Source organism: Arabidopsis lyrata (assembly GCF_000004255.2).
Source record: "Arabidopsis lyrata subsp. lyrata unplaced genomic scaffold ARALYscaffold_1, whole genome shotgun sequence".
Taxonomy (NCBI): Eukaryota; Viridiplantae; Streptophyta; class Magnoliopsida; order Brassicales; family Brassicaceae; genus Arabidopsis; species Arabidopsis lyrata.
Genome location: NW_003302555.1, coordinates 4,029,170 through 4,045,003, shown reverse-complemented (window position 1 = coordinate 4,045,003; position 15,834 = coordinate 4,029,170). Strand labels below are relative to the sequence as shown.

General features: G+C 38.5%; 5 protein-coding genes across 7 annotated transcripts; 4 read left to right on the top strand and 1 right to left on the bottom strand.

The window, feature by feature from the left end:
* The first annotated feature begins 2,406 nt into the window (after nucleotides 1-2,406).
* On the top strand, nucleotides 2,407-5,384 carry LOC9328630. 2 transcript variants are annotated; one of them, XM_021010811.1, is made up of 9 exons: nucleotides 2,407-2,958; nucleotides 3,348-3,428; nucleotides 3,525-3,866; nucleotides 3,951-4,086; nucleotides 4,176-4,338; nucleotides 4,427-4,555; nucleotides 4,643-4,837; nucleotides 4,920-5,042; nucleotides 5,126-5,384. In XM_021010811.1, the coding sequence occupies exons 1-9, from the start codon at nucleotides 2,772-2,774 to the stop codon at nucleotides 5,225-5,227; spliced, it is 1,458 nt and encodes a 485-aa protein (XP_020866470.1). In that variant the 5' UTR covers nucleotides 2,407-2,771; the 3' UTR covers nucleotides 5,228-5,384. The 2 variants fall into 2 exon arrangements, with proteins under 2 accessions (XP_020866470.1, XP_020866471.1); XM_021010812.1 differs by having other exon boundaries at nucleotides 2,422-2,931.
* A 70-nt stretch (nucleotides 5,385-5,454) lies between these two features.
* Nucleotides 5,455-7,850, top strand: LOC9325870 (UDP-glycosyltransferase 90A2). The gene is made up of 3 exons (XM_002892521.2): nucleotides 5,455-6,527; nucleotides 6,609-7,717; nucleotides 7,803-7,850. The coding sequence occupies exons 1-2, from the start codon at nucleotides 5,764-5,766 to the stop codon at nucleotides 7,246-7,248; spliced, it is 1,404 nt and encodes a 467-aa protein (XP_002892567.1). The 5' UTR covers nucleotides 5,455-5,763; the 3' UTR covers nucleotides 7,249-7,717; nucleotides 7,803-7,850.
* On the bottom strand, nucleotides 7,544-8,092 carry LOC9328629. The gene is given in 3 exon segments (XM_002889759.2): nucleotides 7,544-7,751; nucleotides 7,753-7,875; nucleotides 8,078-8,092. Coding segments are annotated over 3 exon segments (330 nt in total). The 3' UTR covers nucleotides 7,544-7,559.
* LOC110224571 (nuclear pore complex protein NUP98A) lies at nucleotides 7,805-13,402 on the top strand. Of its 2 annotated transcripts, none has more exons than XM_021010810.1 (13): nucleotides 7,805-7,896; nucleotides 8,370-8,446; nucleotides 8,573-8,866; nucleotides 9,047-9,694; nucleotides 9,810-10,037; nucleotides 10,137-10,771; nucleotides 10,945-11,032; nucleotides 11,106-11,166; nucleotides 11,242-11,380; nucleotides 11,600-11,716; nucleotides 11,826-12,000; nucleotides 12,343-12,384; nucleotides 12,472-13,402. In XM_021010810.1, exons 2-13 carry the CDS (start codon nucleotides 8,428-8,430, stop codon nucleotides 13,149-13,151), a joined length of 3,126 nt encoding a protein of 1,041 aa, XP_020866469.1. In that variant the 5' UTR covers nucleotides 7,805-7,896; nucleotides 8,370-8,427; the 3' UTR covers nucleotides 13,152-13,402. The 2 variants fall into 2 exon arrangements, with proteins under 2 accessions (XP_020866469.1, XP_020866468.1); XM_021010809.1 differs by having other exon boundaries at nucleotides 9,047-9,700.
* A 360-nt stretch (nucleotides 13,403-13,762) lies between these two features.
* LOC9328628 (pentatricopeptide repeat-containing protein At2g36730) lies at nucleotides 13,763-15,039 on the top strand. The gene has a single exon (XM_021014242.1). It carries the CDS (start codon nucleotides 14,275-14,277, stop codon nucleotides 14,992-14,994), a length of 720 nt encoding a protein of 239 aa, XP_020869901.1. The 5' UTR covers nucleotides 13,763-14,274; the 3' UTR covers nucleotides 14,995-15,039.
* Nucleotides 15,040-15,834: the final 795 nt, after the last annotated feature.

Below are 15,834 nucleotides of genomic sequence, written 5' to 3'. Positions count from 1 at the left end.
AAGTAAAAAGTATCCCATGAGTGAAGTTGGTGGTTTTGTCGGGAAATTTGTTAAATTTCCACTCCTTTCATTTGGTGCTTTATGTCTTTTCTTCCAAATTAGTTAACCCATTTCCTTTCTTTATCTAGTTTCACTGCTTTAATTATCTCCAACTAAACTTAGTCGTACAATCACTACGTTCATACGTTTTGAAATTTGGAGCCATTCATTCCGGTTAAACCGCACTAGACTGCTGTAAGAAGGACGAAGCTAGAGTGTTTGAATGTAAATAGAACGTTTTAAAGTATATAGCGACAAACAAACAATTCACAACGTTGTCTTTTACTTTTAACTTTGTTGAAAACATTATACCGATGGTCGATCATTTGCTACATCTATACCTCGATGCCAATCGTCTTGCATGAAAACAAAATACTACCCTAAACTCATACTGAAATTCCTCAATATATAGAAGTAGTTGAAGCTTCAATTATTTGGAAAAACAAATATTTATAGTTGAAGTTTTCTGTACTTTTTGGAAATATATGAAGCTAAAATTTCAGTAATTTAAAATTTAAAGATATTCTGGTACATAGATTAGATACCTCGGGTGGAATATGATGAATGCAACTTTATGCGTATATAATGTGTTAGCACAAATTGGTGGGCCAATTATAATATTATGTCATGTATATATACATACTTGTCACATTTTACAATCCCTAAGCAAGAGGAAGCTTTTCACAATGGCCTCTTGTCTCTATAATGCTTGAGACTGACACGTTGTCGGTTCGCATCATTATTTGCTCGTGACCTTCTTTTTATATATATAGCCCATATAAAAATTTGGTATATATAGACTGGGATTTCATTGTTTGAGATCAAATGTGTAACGTCAATTATAAAACACAAGTATCTTTGCTATTTCAAAAATATTTCTAACGTACTCAAACTAATCACGAGAATAGAAAAATAGAAACAAGAAAAGAAATATAATTGTGATAAAGGATTGATGTATATTTTTGTTGTTTCTATGTAAAAATAATCTTAAAGGACTGTGGAAATCTACGAGGCGTGTGTGGAACATGAAAGCGTCAGTTCTGTACAAATCGAAACACTTCAATGACAACGAGATTCTGCCAACAAACAAACAACCGCACGTGTGATGTTTGTTCATCATATGTTCATTACCACTCTTTTGTTTTTATTATCACAGCACAATAATCCAATTAGTGTAGCGAATTATATATTGTTGAAAAAAGCAAAGATATTTGATAAAAAGGTAAATGAATATGTTTATGTCGACAAAGAAAAAACGAATATGTTACTTTCATTTTTTAACATTGACATACCGTGTTTTGTAGATTGCTTACCATTTGTATGGTTGTTATAAAAATGAAGAAATATATGGTGGAAAATCTGCAAAATTTAACAAAATTATATTTCGAATTAATTATTTTGCCATGTTGTTATTCAATAGTATTCAACACACATCGGAGAAAACATGGAAAAAAGTGAGATGTAGATGGAGTGAGCTAGGGTCCATGAAGATGAGATTGTAACTTGTAAGATTGTCAGAGTCAAATGAAATAAGTTGGACCAACCCTCTTTTTAATTTCTTTTGTAAATTTCCTGCCAAATTACCCATAAATTCAAACTTCCATATACAATGTTTTTCTATATATTATGTCTATAAATCTTTATAATATACAATTCAGACATAATGTTACGAATTATTAGGAATTGAATAGATGAGTTTGGTCGTCTAGAAACAGCGCAATGCGCCATGCCATAGGCGTCGACCAAATCGCTTAGCAGCTCCACCCTTCAAAATTTGCCACGTAAATAGCTCAGACATGAGTCACATGACATGAGTCAAAATTTTCTTCTCTTGCATGGCTGAACTTTTTTTTTTTTGCTAAGTTAAGATTGGTCACATCAAAAACCTAACTTATAACCATTTTTTCCTGATACAAGAATTATTAAAAAAGTTAGTTGGTAAGATTTCAATTTATTTTAAATGGTAAATGAAATTTCTATTTTTTCTCTAACAAAGAAATAACTGTTTTTTTCTCCTTGAAGATATATTATAGGAACTAATTTTTGTTCTCAGTCTTATTTTTGAAAAACTACAATTAAGAAAAAATTATGATTTTGAATCTTTGATTGGTAATTGACTATTACTAGTAGGTGTACATTTATATTAGTAAAGTGAAACTCCATATACATAATTGAGGATGATTAGATTAGCGACAAAGTTACGGTCAGAGAGAGTCCTACCGACGTACTTAATCAGATCCGGTTTAAGAACTCGGTTTATTTCAATGGTTCAAATTAAAAGAGAGAAAAAAAACAAAAAAGAATTTGCTTGGAAGATGCCGTTAATGCAGACCGAAGAGATAAAATAACTCTTTTAACTACTTCTTCTTCTTCTTTGATATTTTTTCTCATTTTATTGACTTTCCGAATCTCCAAAAATCTAACCAAATAAAAAAAAATAAAAAAAAAAAGTTTTTTCTCTGCAAAGGAAAAATCTTTTCTTCACCAAATAATTTGTCTCTTTCGCAAATCTCAGCTTTCTCTCGAAATGCCCTTTCAATGATAAAATTGTGGGCTTTATTCATTTATAGTGTTCATTCGATGGTGACAGATTCTATTACCAGAAATTGATCAAAGAGAGAGAGAGAGAAACGTTGCTCTCTTGATTTTTTTTCTGGGTTTTTTTTTATAATTTATTCCGGTGATCATCGCCTTATGGAAGATTGAAGCTAATTTCTAATCTAAAGAGAGAGATGGGAGGTTGCGTGTCGACGCCTAAGAGCTGTGTTGGAGCAAAACTGAGGTCAAGTAAACGAAGGAAGAGTCGTAGACGACGAAAAATTCAAAGGAAAAGAGCCGTCTCTTCTCGTCTCTCTGACGGATCTTTCGACAATCTCGATCATCATCCTCATCGTAACTTCTCCAATCCCAGTTCTCGAGGTCTCTCTATTCCTTACCTCTCTGTCTCCTCTGCATTCGATTGAAAAATTTGATCTCTTTTTTTCTGTTAATGGTAGATTCGTTTGTATCAATTGGTGGATTAGATTGTTGGGTTTCATTAATTGTACAGCTTAGTATCTGAATCTTTTGGATTAGCTTCTGATTTTGTTTTTTATAAAGTTCACTGTTTTCTGATTATTAAATCTTTGTTTATTAATCACAACACTGTGTAGTAAAGCTTTGATCTTTTAGCTGTTTAAGGAACTTTTTTATATTTGGTAGCTAATCTCTTGTGATTCTGATTCATGTATCTCATGTGGTTTATAATCTCTTGTGTTCACTCTAGTATTAGTTAAAATCTGATCTGATTTTCGATGTTTTCTCAACAGCAACTGGCGACGACGCATGGTTTGAGTCCAATGTCGCATTTGAAACAGACTGTGATGATGATTTCCACAGTGTTCATGAAGGTAGATACTCTATACTATGTTTGTTAGCTAAGAGAGACATGCATGTTTCTCTTGTTGTCGATCTTCATGTCTCGCCTTTTGTGTTTTGTTTTTCAGATACATTGTCTATAAACGGATCTGAGCGTGTATCACTCTCGAGTACAACAACCACATCATCAACCCGAGACACTGATTCAAATGAAGTGATGTCACAATCCAAATCAGACGGTGACTTAAACGACACAAAGCAGCCTGATTTAGTTGATTCGTCTGCAGATGAAGGACTTTTGGAAAACTGCAGGATCTTACCGAGTAATTGTTTGCCTTGTCTGAATACAACAACTGTTCCTTCTATTGACAAGAGAAGGTCTCTTAGCTCTAGCCCTCCCAGTTCGAGAAAAAAAATGTCTCTTAAACTTTCTTATAAGTGGAGAGAAGGTCATGCTTCAGGAGCATTGTGTAAGTACACATTTACTTGATTCATTGGATTAGCAGGTTAATCTGAAATCGAAAACTCACATGTTGTCTCAAAAATTGTTTCAGTTTTGTCTAAAATGCAGTTGAAGAGACCGATAGCGGGTTCTCAGGTTCCTTTCTGTCCAGTTGATAAGAAAATGCTCGATTGTTGGTCAACCATTGATCCAAATAGTTTTAGGGTTCGTGGCAAAACATATTTCAGGTAAACTATTGGAGAGAACTTACTGATTTTACTTATGATTACTAGTTTAACCCATCTTAACAACAAACTATATTTTGTATTTGGTAAAGAGAAAAGAAGAAAGAGTTTGCACCTAGCCATGCTGCGTATAATCCTTTTGGTGTCGATGTTTTCTTATCAGAATACAAAATAAACCATGTTGCACAATATGTCAAACTTCCCGTTACTACCTCATCCACAAAACTCCCATCTATCCTTGTTGTAAATGTTCAGGTATGATCTAGTTCTGCTGATAGTCGGTGTTTTTGCCTTCTTTCTGAAATTGTTCGTGATTGTCTCTCTTGCTTTATGGTTGGAACAGATTCCGTTGTATCCAACTGCAATCTTTCAAGGTGACTCTGATGGAGAAGGAATGAATATTGTATTATACTTCAAACTCTCGGATAATTATTCAAAGGAACTTCCGCTCCATTTTCAAGAAAGCATTCGGGTAAACTGAAAGCTGGAGTCGGTTAGTCTCATCTTTATGGCCCTGTTAAAGGCTCTTTGTATTGAATCCGTGTTTATTTTGGCGCAGAGATTAATAGATGATGAGGTTGAGAAAGTTAAAGGCTTCCCTATGGATACAACCGCACCTTTTAGAGAGCGGCTCAAGATATTGGGACGTGTTTCAAACGTAGATGATCTCCATTTGAGTGGTCCGGAGAAAAAACTGATGCAGGCTTATAACGAGAAACCTGTTCTTTCACGTCCGCAGCACGAATTCTACTTGGTGAGCCTAAACTCTTTAACTGTTCTTCTTCGTTAGGAATATGCTTGGTAACTAATGAACTTCAAAAATGTACTCTTTGTAGGGCGACAATTACTTTGAGGTTGATATAGATATGCATAGATTCGGTTATATATCCCGGAAAGGGTTTGAAACATTCATAGACAGACTCAAGATCTGTGTTCTTGACGTTGGCCTCACAATTCAGGTAGACTTTGTTACAATCATTCGTGGATCGGAAAATCATATGGGATTTTGTCGCTTATGTTGAGGATTTGTTTGTATGAACAGGGGAACAAACCGGAGGAGCTACCGGAGCAGATTCTATGTTGCGTCAGGCTAAATGGGATTGATTTCATGAACTATCATCAATTAACTCAAGAACTCCTATGACTAACAGCATTATTTTCTCCTCTGTTTTTCCATCTGAAAAGAAACACAAAATCTAAAAGAGCATCCCTTTAGAAACCCAAGAACACAAACAAAGGGTGATGATTTTCAAGTGAATATATGAAAATTTCGAATCTTTAATCAAAAGTATTATCTTCTACTCTAAATGTGGGTCTTTATTTTATAGAATTTATCTACCTTTGAGGATCGATAGCAATACAAGTCATATATATTATCCCTGAATTCATTGGTAGAAACAAAAATTATATTCCTTTATTTAAATAACACTTTAGTTTGCTTAGTACAACATATCGAGAAAAAAAATGCTATATTGTTAACAATTAGTAATTGCAAATTGCTATATGTTAATAACTAGGCACAGATCTCGTTATACATAGAGAGATAGATATAAGAAACAGAGAAGAGCACAGATCTGAGATCTCAGTGGACATGAAGTCTTTGTTTATATTTTATACATAGAGAGAGATACAATATAAGAAACAGAGAAGGCCTATGCACAGATCTCAACTAAATTCTCAATGGAGTTAGAAAAAGTTCACGTGGTTTTGTTCCCATACTTGTCCAAAGGGCACATGATTCCTATGCTCCAATTAGCTCGTCTCCTCTTATCCCACTCCTTCGCCGGAGACATCTCTGTCACCGTCTTCACCACTCCTTTGAACCGTCCTTTCGTTGTTGACTCACTCTCCGGCACCAACGCGACCATCGTCGACGTCCCTTTCCCCGATAAAGTCCCGGAGATCCCACCCGGCGTCGAGTGCACCGACAAACTCCCTGCTTTGTCGTCCACCCTCTTCGTTCCTTTCACTAGAGCCACCAAGTCAATGCAGGCAGACTTTGAGCGAGAACTCATGTTACTGCCACGTGTCAGTTTCATGGTCTCAGACGGTTTCTTGTGGTGGACGCTAGAGTCAGCTCGAAAGCTAGGGTTTCCTCGGATTGTTTTCTTGGGTATGAACTGCGCTTCCACCGTTATATGTGACAGTGTTTTTCAAAACCAGCTTCTATCTAATGTTAAGTCCGAGACGGAGCCCGTTTCTGTACCCGAGTTTCCGTGGATTAAGGTTAGGAAATGTGATTTCGTTAAAGATATGTTTGATTCAAAATCCACCACAGATCCTGGATTCAAGCTTATCCTAGATCAAGTCACGTCTATGAATCAAAGTCAAGGTATCATATTCAACACGTTCGACGACCTTGAACCCGTGTTTATAGATTTCTACAAGCGTAATCGCGAGCTCAAGCCCTGGACACTTGGACCGCTTTGTTGTGTAAATAACTTGTAAGTTCAGTAATTACGATTTTTCTACAAATAAGTCTGGTACGAGCTAATTCTAGTACCGGCCTCTTTGATTTCTAACAGCTTGGAGTATGAAGTAGAAGAGATGGTCAAACCTAGTTGGATGAAATGGCTTGATAAAAAGCGAGACAAGGGATGCAATGTTCTCTACGTGGCTTTCGGGTCACAAGCCGAGATCTCGAGGAAACAACTAGAGGAGATTGCGTTAGGGTTGGAAGAATCGAAGGTGAGCTTCTTGTGGGTGGTCAAAGGAAATGAAATAGGAAAAGGGTTTGAAGAGAGAGTGGGAGAAAGAGGAATGATGGTGAGAGATGAATGGGTTGATCAGAGGAAGATATTAGAGCACGAGAGTGTTAGAGGGTTCTTGAGTCATTGTGGGTGGAATTCTATGATGGAGAGCATTTGCTCAGAGGTTCCAATCTTGGCGTTTCCTTTAGCGGCAGAGCAACCTCTGAATGCGATATTGGTGGTGGAAGAGCTGAGAGTGGCGGAGAGAGTGGTGGCAGCGAGTGAAGGACTTGTGAGAAGAGAAGAGATTGCAGAGAAAGTGAAGGAGTTGATGGAGGGAGAGAAAGGGAAAGAGCTAAGGAGGAATGTCGAGGCATATGGTAAGATGGCGAAGAAGGCTTTGAAGGATGGAATTGGTTCGTCTTGGAAGAATTTAGACAACCTTATCAACCAGTTTTGTAACAATGGAACATGATGATGTTGACAAATGACAACTATTATATTTTAAAGGTGCTATTAGAACATGTATTTGAGCCTGAATTTAGAAACCTGTATAAATGTTAAACCAATTTGAGCATAAATTTGGAAAGTCAGATTAAAAAGTCACTTATCTATATATGGGCCTACAGCAGGCCCAAAATGATGGGTCTTTTTATATAAATCAAAGTATTGTTGTAGTATTGAGACAAAATTAACGTTGGAAACAAAGCATGGTTGTTAAACTAGTGTAGTATAAGAATGGTTGAAAGTAATTTAGCAAAATTGACTGTATTGCCTAAAACTAATTCAGCAATTAGACCCGCAAGCAGGTAGAGAAGTCATCATACCAACAAAAAAACATATACGAAGGGGCCAATCGTTCGCTCTTGCAAGTTGCAACCGTCGCGCTTCCGATTCCGCCGAGATTGCTTCGTCCGTTTTCAGATCGAGCTCGTTGTTTTCAGGTTCCATTTCCCCTAATCATCTTCTTGCTCCACCTTATTCTTCTCTCGGCGATTTCACCCCTGAACCCTAATTTCTTCCACGCAGACGATCGGAGCTTTTCCGCTCTTGGCCTCTTTGAGAGTCGTTTGATATTTTGATTGATCGAAGAACGTGTGACCTTTTACATCGGATTTATTAGGTATTTCTTCAAGTTCCAGCTTTGATTTTATTGCTTGATTGCTCAAGTTTACATTCATTTTGCATAGTCAATTTCTGAGTTCATGATGGTTTCTATTTGTGATGTTGCTTAGTTCAATGGTTTTAGAGGTTCGTTATCACCTAGTTGATAGGTTTAGAGGTTCGTCATCTCTCTGTCATACCAGCTTATTATGCATTTTCGTGTTCCACAGCTGATTGATGTTTTGAACTTGGTCCTTTGTGTACTCTTTGTAACGCATGATGAACCAACTTCTTATGTTGATGTTGAATTCTAGTATACGTGTTTATTGTGTTTGAATTCTAGTATACGTGTGTATTGTGTTTGAACTTGGTCCTTTGTGTACAGATGTTTATTGTGTTTCAATTTTTTAAACCAGCTTTTACCGATATGGTGTTGCTTATCTGCATTTAGTTCTGTTGTTATCTTTTTCCTAATCATTCTTCTTTTTCCAGCTACAAGATAATATAATTTCTTTTCGCTTGGCTCTCCGTTGTCAAACTACAGAGGAAGATGTTTGGCTCATCCAATCGTAAGTATCTTTTACTTGTTGGTTTCCGTAGCCATCTATTTCCTTTTTGTTTTATAGTTTGATGCTATTTATTTCTTTTGTTATACTTCAAAAGAATATTGACCTTCTGAAATATTGTTCTTATAGCTTTTGGACAGTCATCTGGTACCAGCCCATTTGGGTCCCAATCTTTGTTTGGTCAGACCAGCAATACAAGTAGTAATAATCCCTTTGCTCCAGCTACTCCGTTTGGCACGTCTGCTCCTTTTGCTGCACAGTCGGGAAGTTCAATATTTGGAAGCACTTCAACCGGTGTGTTTGGTGCACCTCAAACATCCTCTCCCTTTGCCTCCACCCCAACTTTTGGAGCTTCTTCATCACCAGCATTTGGGAATTCCACTCCGGCCTTTGGAGCATCTCCAGCATCTTCACCTTTTGGTGGTAAGTACCTTTTATGGATTTCATTGCATGGTTTGTTAGTTACCTCATTGATTTATTGCTTTTCCTGGGTATGAATATATTTTATGTCTTTGGTAGGACAAGGGTTTAAGAATAAGCCCTGTTTAACAGTTTTACATTTGCTTTTGGTGATTAAGCTAATTTTATTTGTTTCCTTTTTAGGATCTTCTGGTTTTGGGCAGAAACCTTTGGGATTTTCAACGCCTCAGTCAAATCCTTTTGGAAACTCCGCGCAGCAATCCCAACCTGCATTTGGAAACACCACTTTTGGTTCGTCTACACCTTTTGGTGCCACTAACACGCCTGCCTTTGGCGCTTCAAGCACGCCTGCTTTTGGCGCCACAAGCACACCCTCGTTTGGTGCATCAAGCACGCCTGCCTTTGGTGCCACAAACACGCCTGCCTTCGGTGCCTCAAACTCTCCCTCCTTTGGCGCCACAAACACACCTGCATTTGGCGCGTCACCGACTCCAGCTTTTGGTAGCACTGGCACCACGTTTGGCAACACTGGCTTTGGCTCTGGAGGTGCTTTTGGAGCTTCAAGCACCCCTGCTTTTGGTGCATCAGGCACTCCGGCTTTTGGTGCATCAGGCACTCCTGCCTTCGGTGCATCAAGTACTCCTGCCTTTGGGGCATCCAGTACTCCTGCCTTTGGGGCATCCAGTACTCCTGCCTTTGGGGGATCTAGTACTCCTTCTTTTGGTGCATCAAATACCTCATCCTTTAGTTTTGGCTCGTCTCCAGCTTTTGGCCAGTCTACATCAGCCTTTGGTAGCAGCACCTTTGGCTCTACACCATCTCCCTTTGGAGGTCAAGGTTCTTCTTTTAGCATGTCCCATTCAGTAAAATATTATAACTGCTAATTGTTGTGTTGGTCATTTGAATAAAGTGGTGACGAAATATGTTTGCATGATTTGTTTTGCAGGTGCGCAGGCTTCAACCCCTACATTTGGGGGTTCTGGTTTTGGTCAATCAACTTTCGGTAGTCAACAAGGGGGCAGTCGAGCTGTGCCTTATGCACCAACAGTTGAGGCAGAGACAGGGACCGGTACTCAGCCTGCTGGAAAGTTGGAATCTATTTCTGCCATGCCAGCATACAAAGATAAAAACCATGAGGAGCTTAGGTGGGAAGATTACCAGCGAGGAGATAAAGGTACACCTGATCAAACAAATCTTGTACTACATCTGCTTAACGCTACATTTCTGTATCTTATTTAACAAAATCTTGATTCTCGTACTCTTCAATTCTCAGGTGGACAACTTCCTGCTGGCCAGTCTCCTGGCAATGCCGGATTTGGTATATCACCTGCTCAACCAAATCCTTTTTCTCCATCACCGGCGTTTGGTCAGACATCAGCAAATCCAACAAACCCTTTTTCGAGCTCAACATCTACCAACCCTTTTGCCCCTCAAACCCCAACAATTGCCAGTGCGAGTTTTGGAACGGCTACCTCAAATTTTGGTTCCTCGCCCTTTGGTGTAACATCTTCTTCCAATCTTTTTGGTTCAGGTTCATCAACTACCACATCCGTTTTTGGATCATCCTCCGCTTTTGGAACAACGACATCATCACCGTTATTTGGTTCATCAAGCACTCCGGGATTTGGCTCTTCTTCATCAATCTTTGGTTCAGCTCCTGGTCAGGGGGCAACTCCAGCATTTGGCAACAGTCAGCCATCTACTCTGTTCAATTCAACCCCTTCGACCGGACAGACTGGTTCAGCGTTTGGACAGACTGGTTCTGCTTTTGGACAGTTCGGACAGAGTAGTGCTCCTGCATTTGGCCAAAATAGCATTTTTAATAAACCTTCCACTGGATTTGGAAACATGTTTTCAAGTTCTTCAACATTAACTACGTCTAGCAGCTCTCCCTTTGGACAAACAATGGTGATTTTCACATTCGCTATTAAGCCTAAGCACTTTAGTTTTTTTTTTCCATTTCTTTTGGTGATGCCTGTTCTCTCCACAGTTTGCAGTTCTTTTGCATCTCTTAATTGACACCGGTACCTAGTTCCCTTCTTTTCTAATTTTGGTCTTCCAATCTTGCATTATTTCTGTAGCCTGCTGGTGTGACACCCTTTCAATCAGCTCAGCCAGGTCAAGCATCAAATGGTTTTGGTTTCAACAACTTCGGTCAAAATCAAGCAGGTACGTCGCTCGACCAAGTCACTGACATTACCATCTTATTTCTAGATGCTAACTCTATATTCATGGTCTAAAGCTAATACAACTGGAAATGCTGGTGGACTGGGATTTTTTGGTCAAGGCAACTTCGGGCAATCGTATGGTGTTTCTGCTTGCAAGACTTTTATTTCCGCTCTTTTTGAATAGTTTATTTATGGGTTTCATTTTGACAGGCCTGCTCCGCTGAACTCTGTTGTTTTGCAACCAGTTGCTGTTACAAACCCATTTGGAACACTTCCTGCTATGCCTCAGATTTCAATAAATCAAGGTGGAAATTCACCTTCCATTCAATATGGAATCTCCAGCATGCCTGTAAGCCTGCTCTTCCTTCTGCAACTCCCATACGGTGCATTGTTCTTTTTATCCAGAGTTAGATATAGTCTCCGTATAGCTGTTCCCTCTAATAAAACCCTATGTTAGACATTCAGTTCTTCCACATGCATCTTGAAGCTTGTTACTATTAATAATAAATAGAAGTAGTTGATTACTTGATTATTAATTGGTTCTTAATCATTTTCTTTTTCCTGTCAGATTGTTGACAAACCTGCTCCTGTTAGAATATCATCTCTCCTGACTTCTCGACACCTATTACACAGGCGGGTCAGGCTGCCGGCAAGAAAGTACCGTCCTGGCGAGAATGGTCCAAAGGCAATGCTTCGTTCTTGTGAAATATATAATCACAATTTATTTTACTTAATCTAAAGTCTTGGTGCTGAGGTTCGTTCTATATGTTTAAATCTTAAAATGGTCTTTGTAGGTTCCATTTTTCACTGATGACGAGGAGAGCTCAAGTACACCAAAGGCGGATGCTCTTTTCATTCCAAGGGAGAACCCTAGAGCTCTAGTTATACGCCCAGTTCAACAGTGGTCTTCAAGGGATAAATCAATACTTCCAAAGGAACAACGCCCGACTGCTCCAGTACATGACAATGGTAAGCTTCCTTTTTTCTATTCCTTTGGTTATTGCATAGCTTGCAGTCCTTCTTTAAGTTTTCAATATAGATAAAGCTTTTTGAGTCACTCTGCTTCAATTTATTCCCATGGAGATGGCAGCATTCAAATCTTAGACTAGCACTTTTAAGTTGGAATTTTTAATACCTACTCTTTTGTACTCTCATAAGAGCACCTTTTCTTGTTCATGCGTGGTTTTTATTTTGAAACTTGATTACTCTGCGTGTGAGAAGGACTATGCGAAATGATTACTCTAATGAGGTACTAGGTACTTAGGTAAACCATTCCTGGCTCTTTTTGACAATATTAATCGTAAATTTCAGGGAAGAGTCCTGACATGGCCACTGATGCAGCAAACCATGACAGTGAGTATATAAAATATTAGAAAAGTTTGGTTACGTTTTTCTATGTTTGGACAATTCTCGGACTGACTTGAGAGACAATATTCACAGGAAATGGTAACGGAGAACTTGGTGCTACTGGAGAAAGAATTCATACATCAGTCAATGCAAATCAGAAACCGAATGGCACAACACGCTCAGATCAGGCCAGCGAGAAAGAGCGTCCCTACAAAACACTAAGTGGACACAGAGCAGGAGAAGCCGCGATTGTTTATGAGCACGGTGCAGATATCGAGGCTCTTATGCCGAAGCTACGACAATCTGATTATTTCACAGAGCCACGTATCCAGGAACTAGCAGCTAAGGAAAGAGCGGATCCGGGTTACTGCAGGCGGGTAAGAGACTTTGTGGTGGGACGACACGGTTATGGTAGCATAAAGTTCATGGGAGAGACAGATGTGCGTAGGCTAGACTTGGAATCACTGGTTCAGTTCAATACACGGGAAGTGATTGTATACATGGACGAGAGCAAGAAACCGGCTGTTGGGCAAGGTTTGAATAAACCGGCGGAAGTAACGTTGCTGAACATAAAATGTATTGATAAGAAGACAGGGAAACAGTTTACTGAAGGAGAGAGAGTGGAGAAGTATAAGATGATGCTTAAGAAGAAAGCTGAGGCACAAGGAGCTGAGTTTGTGTCATTTGATCCAGTGAAAGGCGAATGGAAGTTTCGGGTCGAGCATTTTAGTTCGTATAAGCTGGGCGACGAAGATGAAGAAGATGGAGTTTAGGGTCTCATCTCAGAGTTACTCTCTTGGAACTGATCTGTTTTGTGTAGTGAATGTTGGAATTGTGCAGTAGCAAATAGTGCCCTACTCCATTTGTTGTGTGTTTCTTTCTATACCTTTTTTTTTTGTTCTCATAGTTTTTTCTTGTTTCCTTATAATTTTCTCCTTTTTTGGGGGTTCGGTGTGTACTGTGTAATGGACCTAATGGTATCTGTTACTGTATTTGAACGAAACTGTTTTTTTTTCTTCTTTTACATATTCACTCGAGAGTAGAGACTTTGAGAGTAACAATGCCAAAAGCAAAAAAGTGAAACCTGCCCTAACTCTGTTTCTTGTAAATCAAGTTATTGAACATCCATAACGTAAGAAGCTCTGAGCAGGTCCATTGGGAGGACCTTGTGAGTTTCTTAGAAGAATCTTAAAGAAAAAAAGTCAAAAAATAATTCAAAATTGTGGTATTAAGCAAGGTTCCCACCTTGCATTAGGTGTTTTTTGGTTTTTAAGGTTCGTGTACGTGTCATTCTCTTATTGGAAGACTATAGAAAAAAAAAAAATCCACTATCCCGTGTTTTTCCCTTCAAAATCGATTTGCCTTCTCTCCTCCTTGTTTTCTTCGAACCTCTACGGATTCAGATTCAAGCTTCAAATCCAGGAAACACCAATGTCTTATCTTCCTCAAGCTATGTTCCTCATTTAAACATCTTCTACATATCCATGTCTTCTCACTCCAAAATGACAGCTTTATCATCATCGAGCTTGTACGGGTTTCATCACTATCCCTCGTCAAATACCTTACCTTTGCGTGAACCCTTCTGCTTCACTCTTCAGATTCGACTCCTTCTACTTGGAATATGCTCAGTAGAGGCTATTCTTCGAGTGATACTCTAGTAGAATCGATTTGGTTTTATTCTGAGATGGGGAGACGAGGAATCAAACCTAATAAGCTTACTTTTCCTTTTCTTCTCAAGGCTTGTGCTTCGTTTTTAGGTCTCATTGCGAGTAGGTACAGATTCAAGTTGAGGTTTTGAAACATGGGTTTGATTCTGATGTGTATGTTGGGAATAATTTGATTCATCTATATGGTTCTTGTAAGAAAACTTCTGATGCCAGGAAGGTGTTCGATGAAATGACTGACAGAAATTTTGTTTCTTGGAACTCGATTATGACTGCTCTTGTTGAGAATGGTAAGTTCAATTTGGTGTTTGAGTGTTTTTGTGAGATGATTGGTAAGAGGTTTTGTCCGGATGAGACGACAATGGTTGTTTTGCTCTCTGCGTGTGGTGGTAACTTGAGCTTGGGGAAATTGGTGCATTCACAGGTGGTGGTAAGAGAGTTAGAGTTAAACTGTAGACTAGGTACTGCACTTGTAGACATGTATGCAAAATCTGGTGGATTAGAGTATGCTAGGTTAGTTTTCGAAAGAATGGTTGACAAAAATGTTTGGACTTGGAGTGCCATGATTGTAGGTTTAGCACAATATGGATTTGCAGAAGAAGCCCTTCAACTATTCGCGAAGATGATGAAAGAATCAACGGTGAGACCAAACTACGTGACATTTCTCAGTGTTTTATGCGCTTGTAGCCACACATCATTGGTGGATGACGGGTACAAATACTTCCACAAGATGGAGAAAGCACACAAGATCAAACCAATGATGATTCACTACAGAGCAATGGTAGATATCTTGGGACGTGCAGGTCGACTAAACGAGGCGTATGACTTCATAAAGAAAAAGCCTTTTGAGCCTGATGCGGTTGTTTGGAGGACTCTACTCTCCGCTTGTAGTATCTATCACAATATTCGGACCACAATTTGTATTCAAAGCTATTATTGTCTCAATTTTTAGAAAATATTCTCTATATATACAACCATGTATCGCTCTTCTTCTTTATCCAATTGTCTTCACTCTTCTTTGTTCTTCAACTCCAAAACCCCAAAAACACTATTCTTTAGAAAACCCACTTAAGGACTCCACCATTGGACAATAAAAAATATAAGGATTCAACAAAAACTCTAAACTCTCATTTATTCAAAATTTTGTATTAAAAAATTGTAAGGAGTCCTTAATTAGGACTCTCCAATGGGGATTTGTGTTGTATTCAAGTGACAACAATACCATCGAAGCATCAACTTTTGCATGTGTTTAATAATAATATTAATGTATACATGGAATCTAAGCCTGTTAAGCTATAAAGAATGATAGATCTTCTAATTAATGTACATATGCAAATCTAAGCTTTATAAACTATATAAATAATAAAGAAGCTAATTAAAACATCAATGTCTTTCTTTGAAATAAATTTATTGACATTCATCTTCTTTACTTGTATTAATGAATTGTTCATGCATGCAATTAATCCTGAACTTTATAACACAAATACAGACCTCTATATATCTCCCATACCGAACATTATAAATAATATGTGAGTCCAGGAGCTTCAATTCATCAAAAGTCATATCCCTCTCGTCACAAAAACAAAAACCGAACGGAAAGCAGAAAAGAAAATGGCTAAAAAAATCAATACGAAACTGAGACTGGCTCAGTACGATCCATGGGTCATAACAACGACGGTGAAAGTGGAAGAAACACCGTATATAATTAGATTACCAACGAAAGAGACGCAAGAAGAAATAATCCAGAGATGGGGCTACAAGTTTGACATTAACAAATGCGTGGTAGTGAAAC

Bases quoted from the DNA above. Each gene is read 5' to 3' on its own strand.
- LOC9328630 (XM_021010811.1), top strand. From the start codon at position 2,772: ATGGGAGGTTGCGTGTCGACGCCTAAGAGCTGTGTTGGAGCAAAACTG. The intron at 3,429-3,524 runs GTAGATACTCTA...TTTGTTTTTCAG, and splicing joins TTTCCACAGTGTTCATGAAG to ATACATTGTCTATAAACGGA. The intron at 4,838-4,919 runs GTGAGCCTAAAC...TACTCTTTGTAG, and splicing joins CGCAGCACGAATTCTACTTG to GGCGACAATTACTTTGAGGT.
- LOC9325870 (XM_002892521.2), top strand. From the start codon at position 5,764: ATGGAGTTAGAAAAAGTTCACGTGGTTTTGTTCCCATACTTGTCCAAA. The intron at 6,528-6,608 runs GTAAGTTCAGTA...GATTTCTAACAG, and splicing joins CTTTGTTGTGTAAATAACTT to CTTGGAGTATGAAGTAGAAG.
- LOC110224571 (XM_021010809.1), top strand. The intron at 9,701-9,809 runs GTTCTTCTTTTA...TTTGTTTTGCAG, and splicing joins ATCTCCCTTTGGAGGTCAAG to GTGCGCAGGCTTCAACCCCT. The intron at 11,381-11,599 runs GTAAGCCTGCTC...TTTTCCTGTCAG, and splicing joins ATGGAATCTCCAGCATGCCT to ATTGTTGACAAACCTGCTCC.
- LOC9328628 (XM_021014242.1), top strand. From the start codon at position 14,275: ATGACTGACAGAAATTTTGTTTCTTGGAACTCGATTATGACTGCTCTT.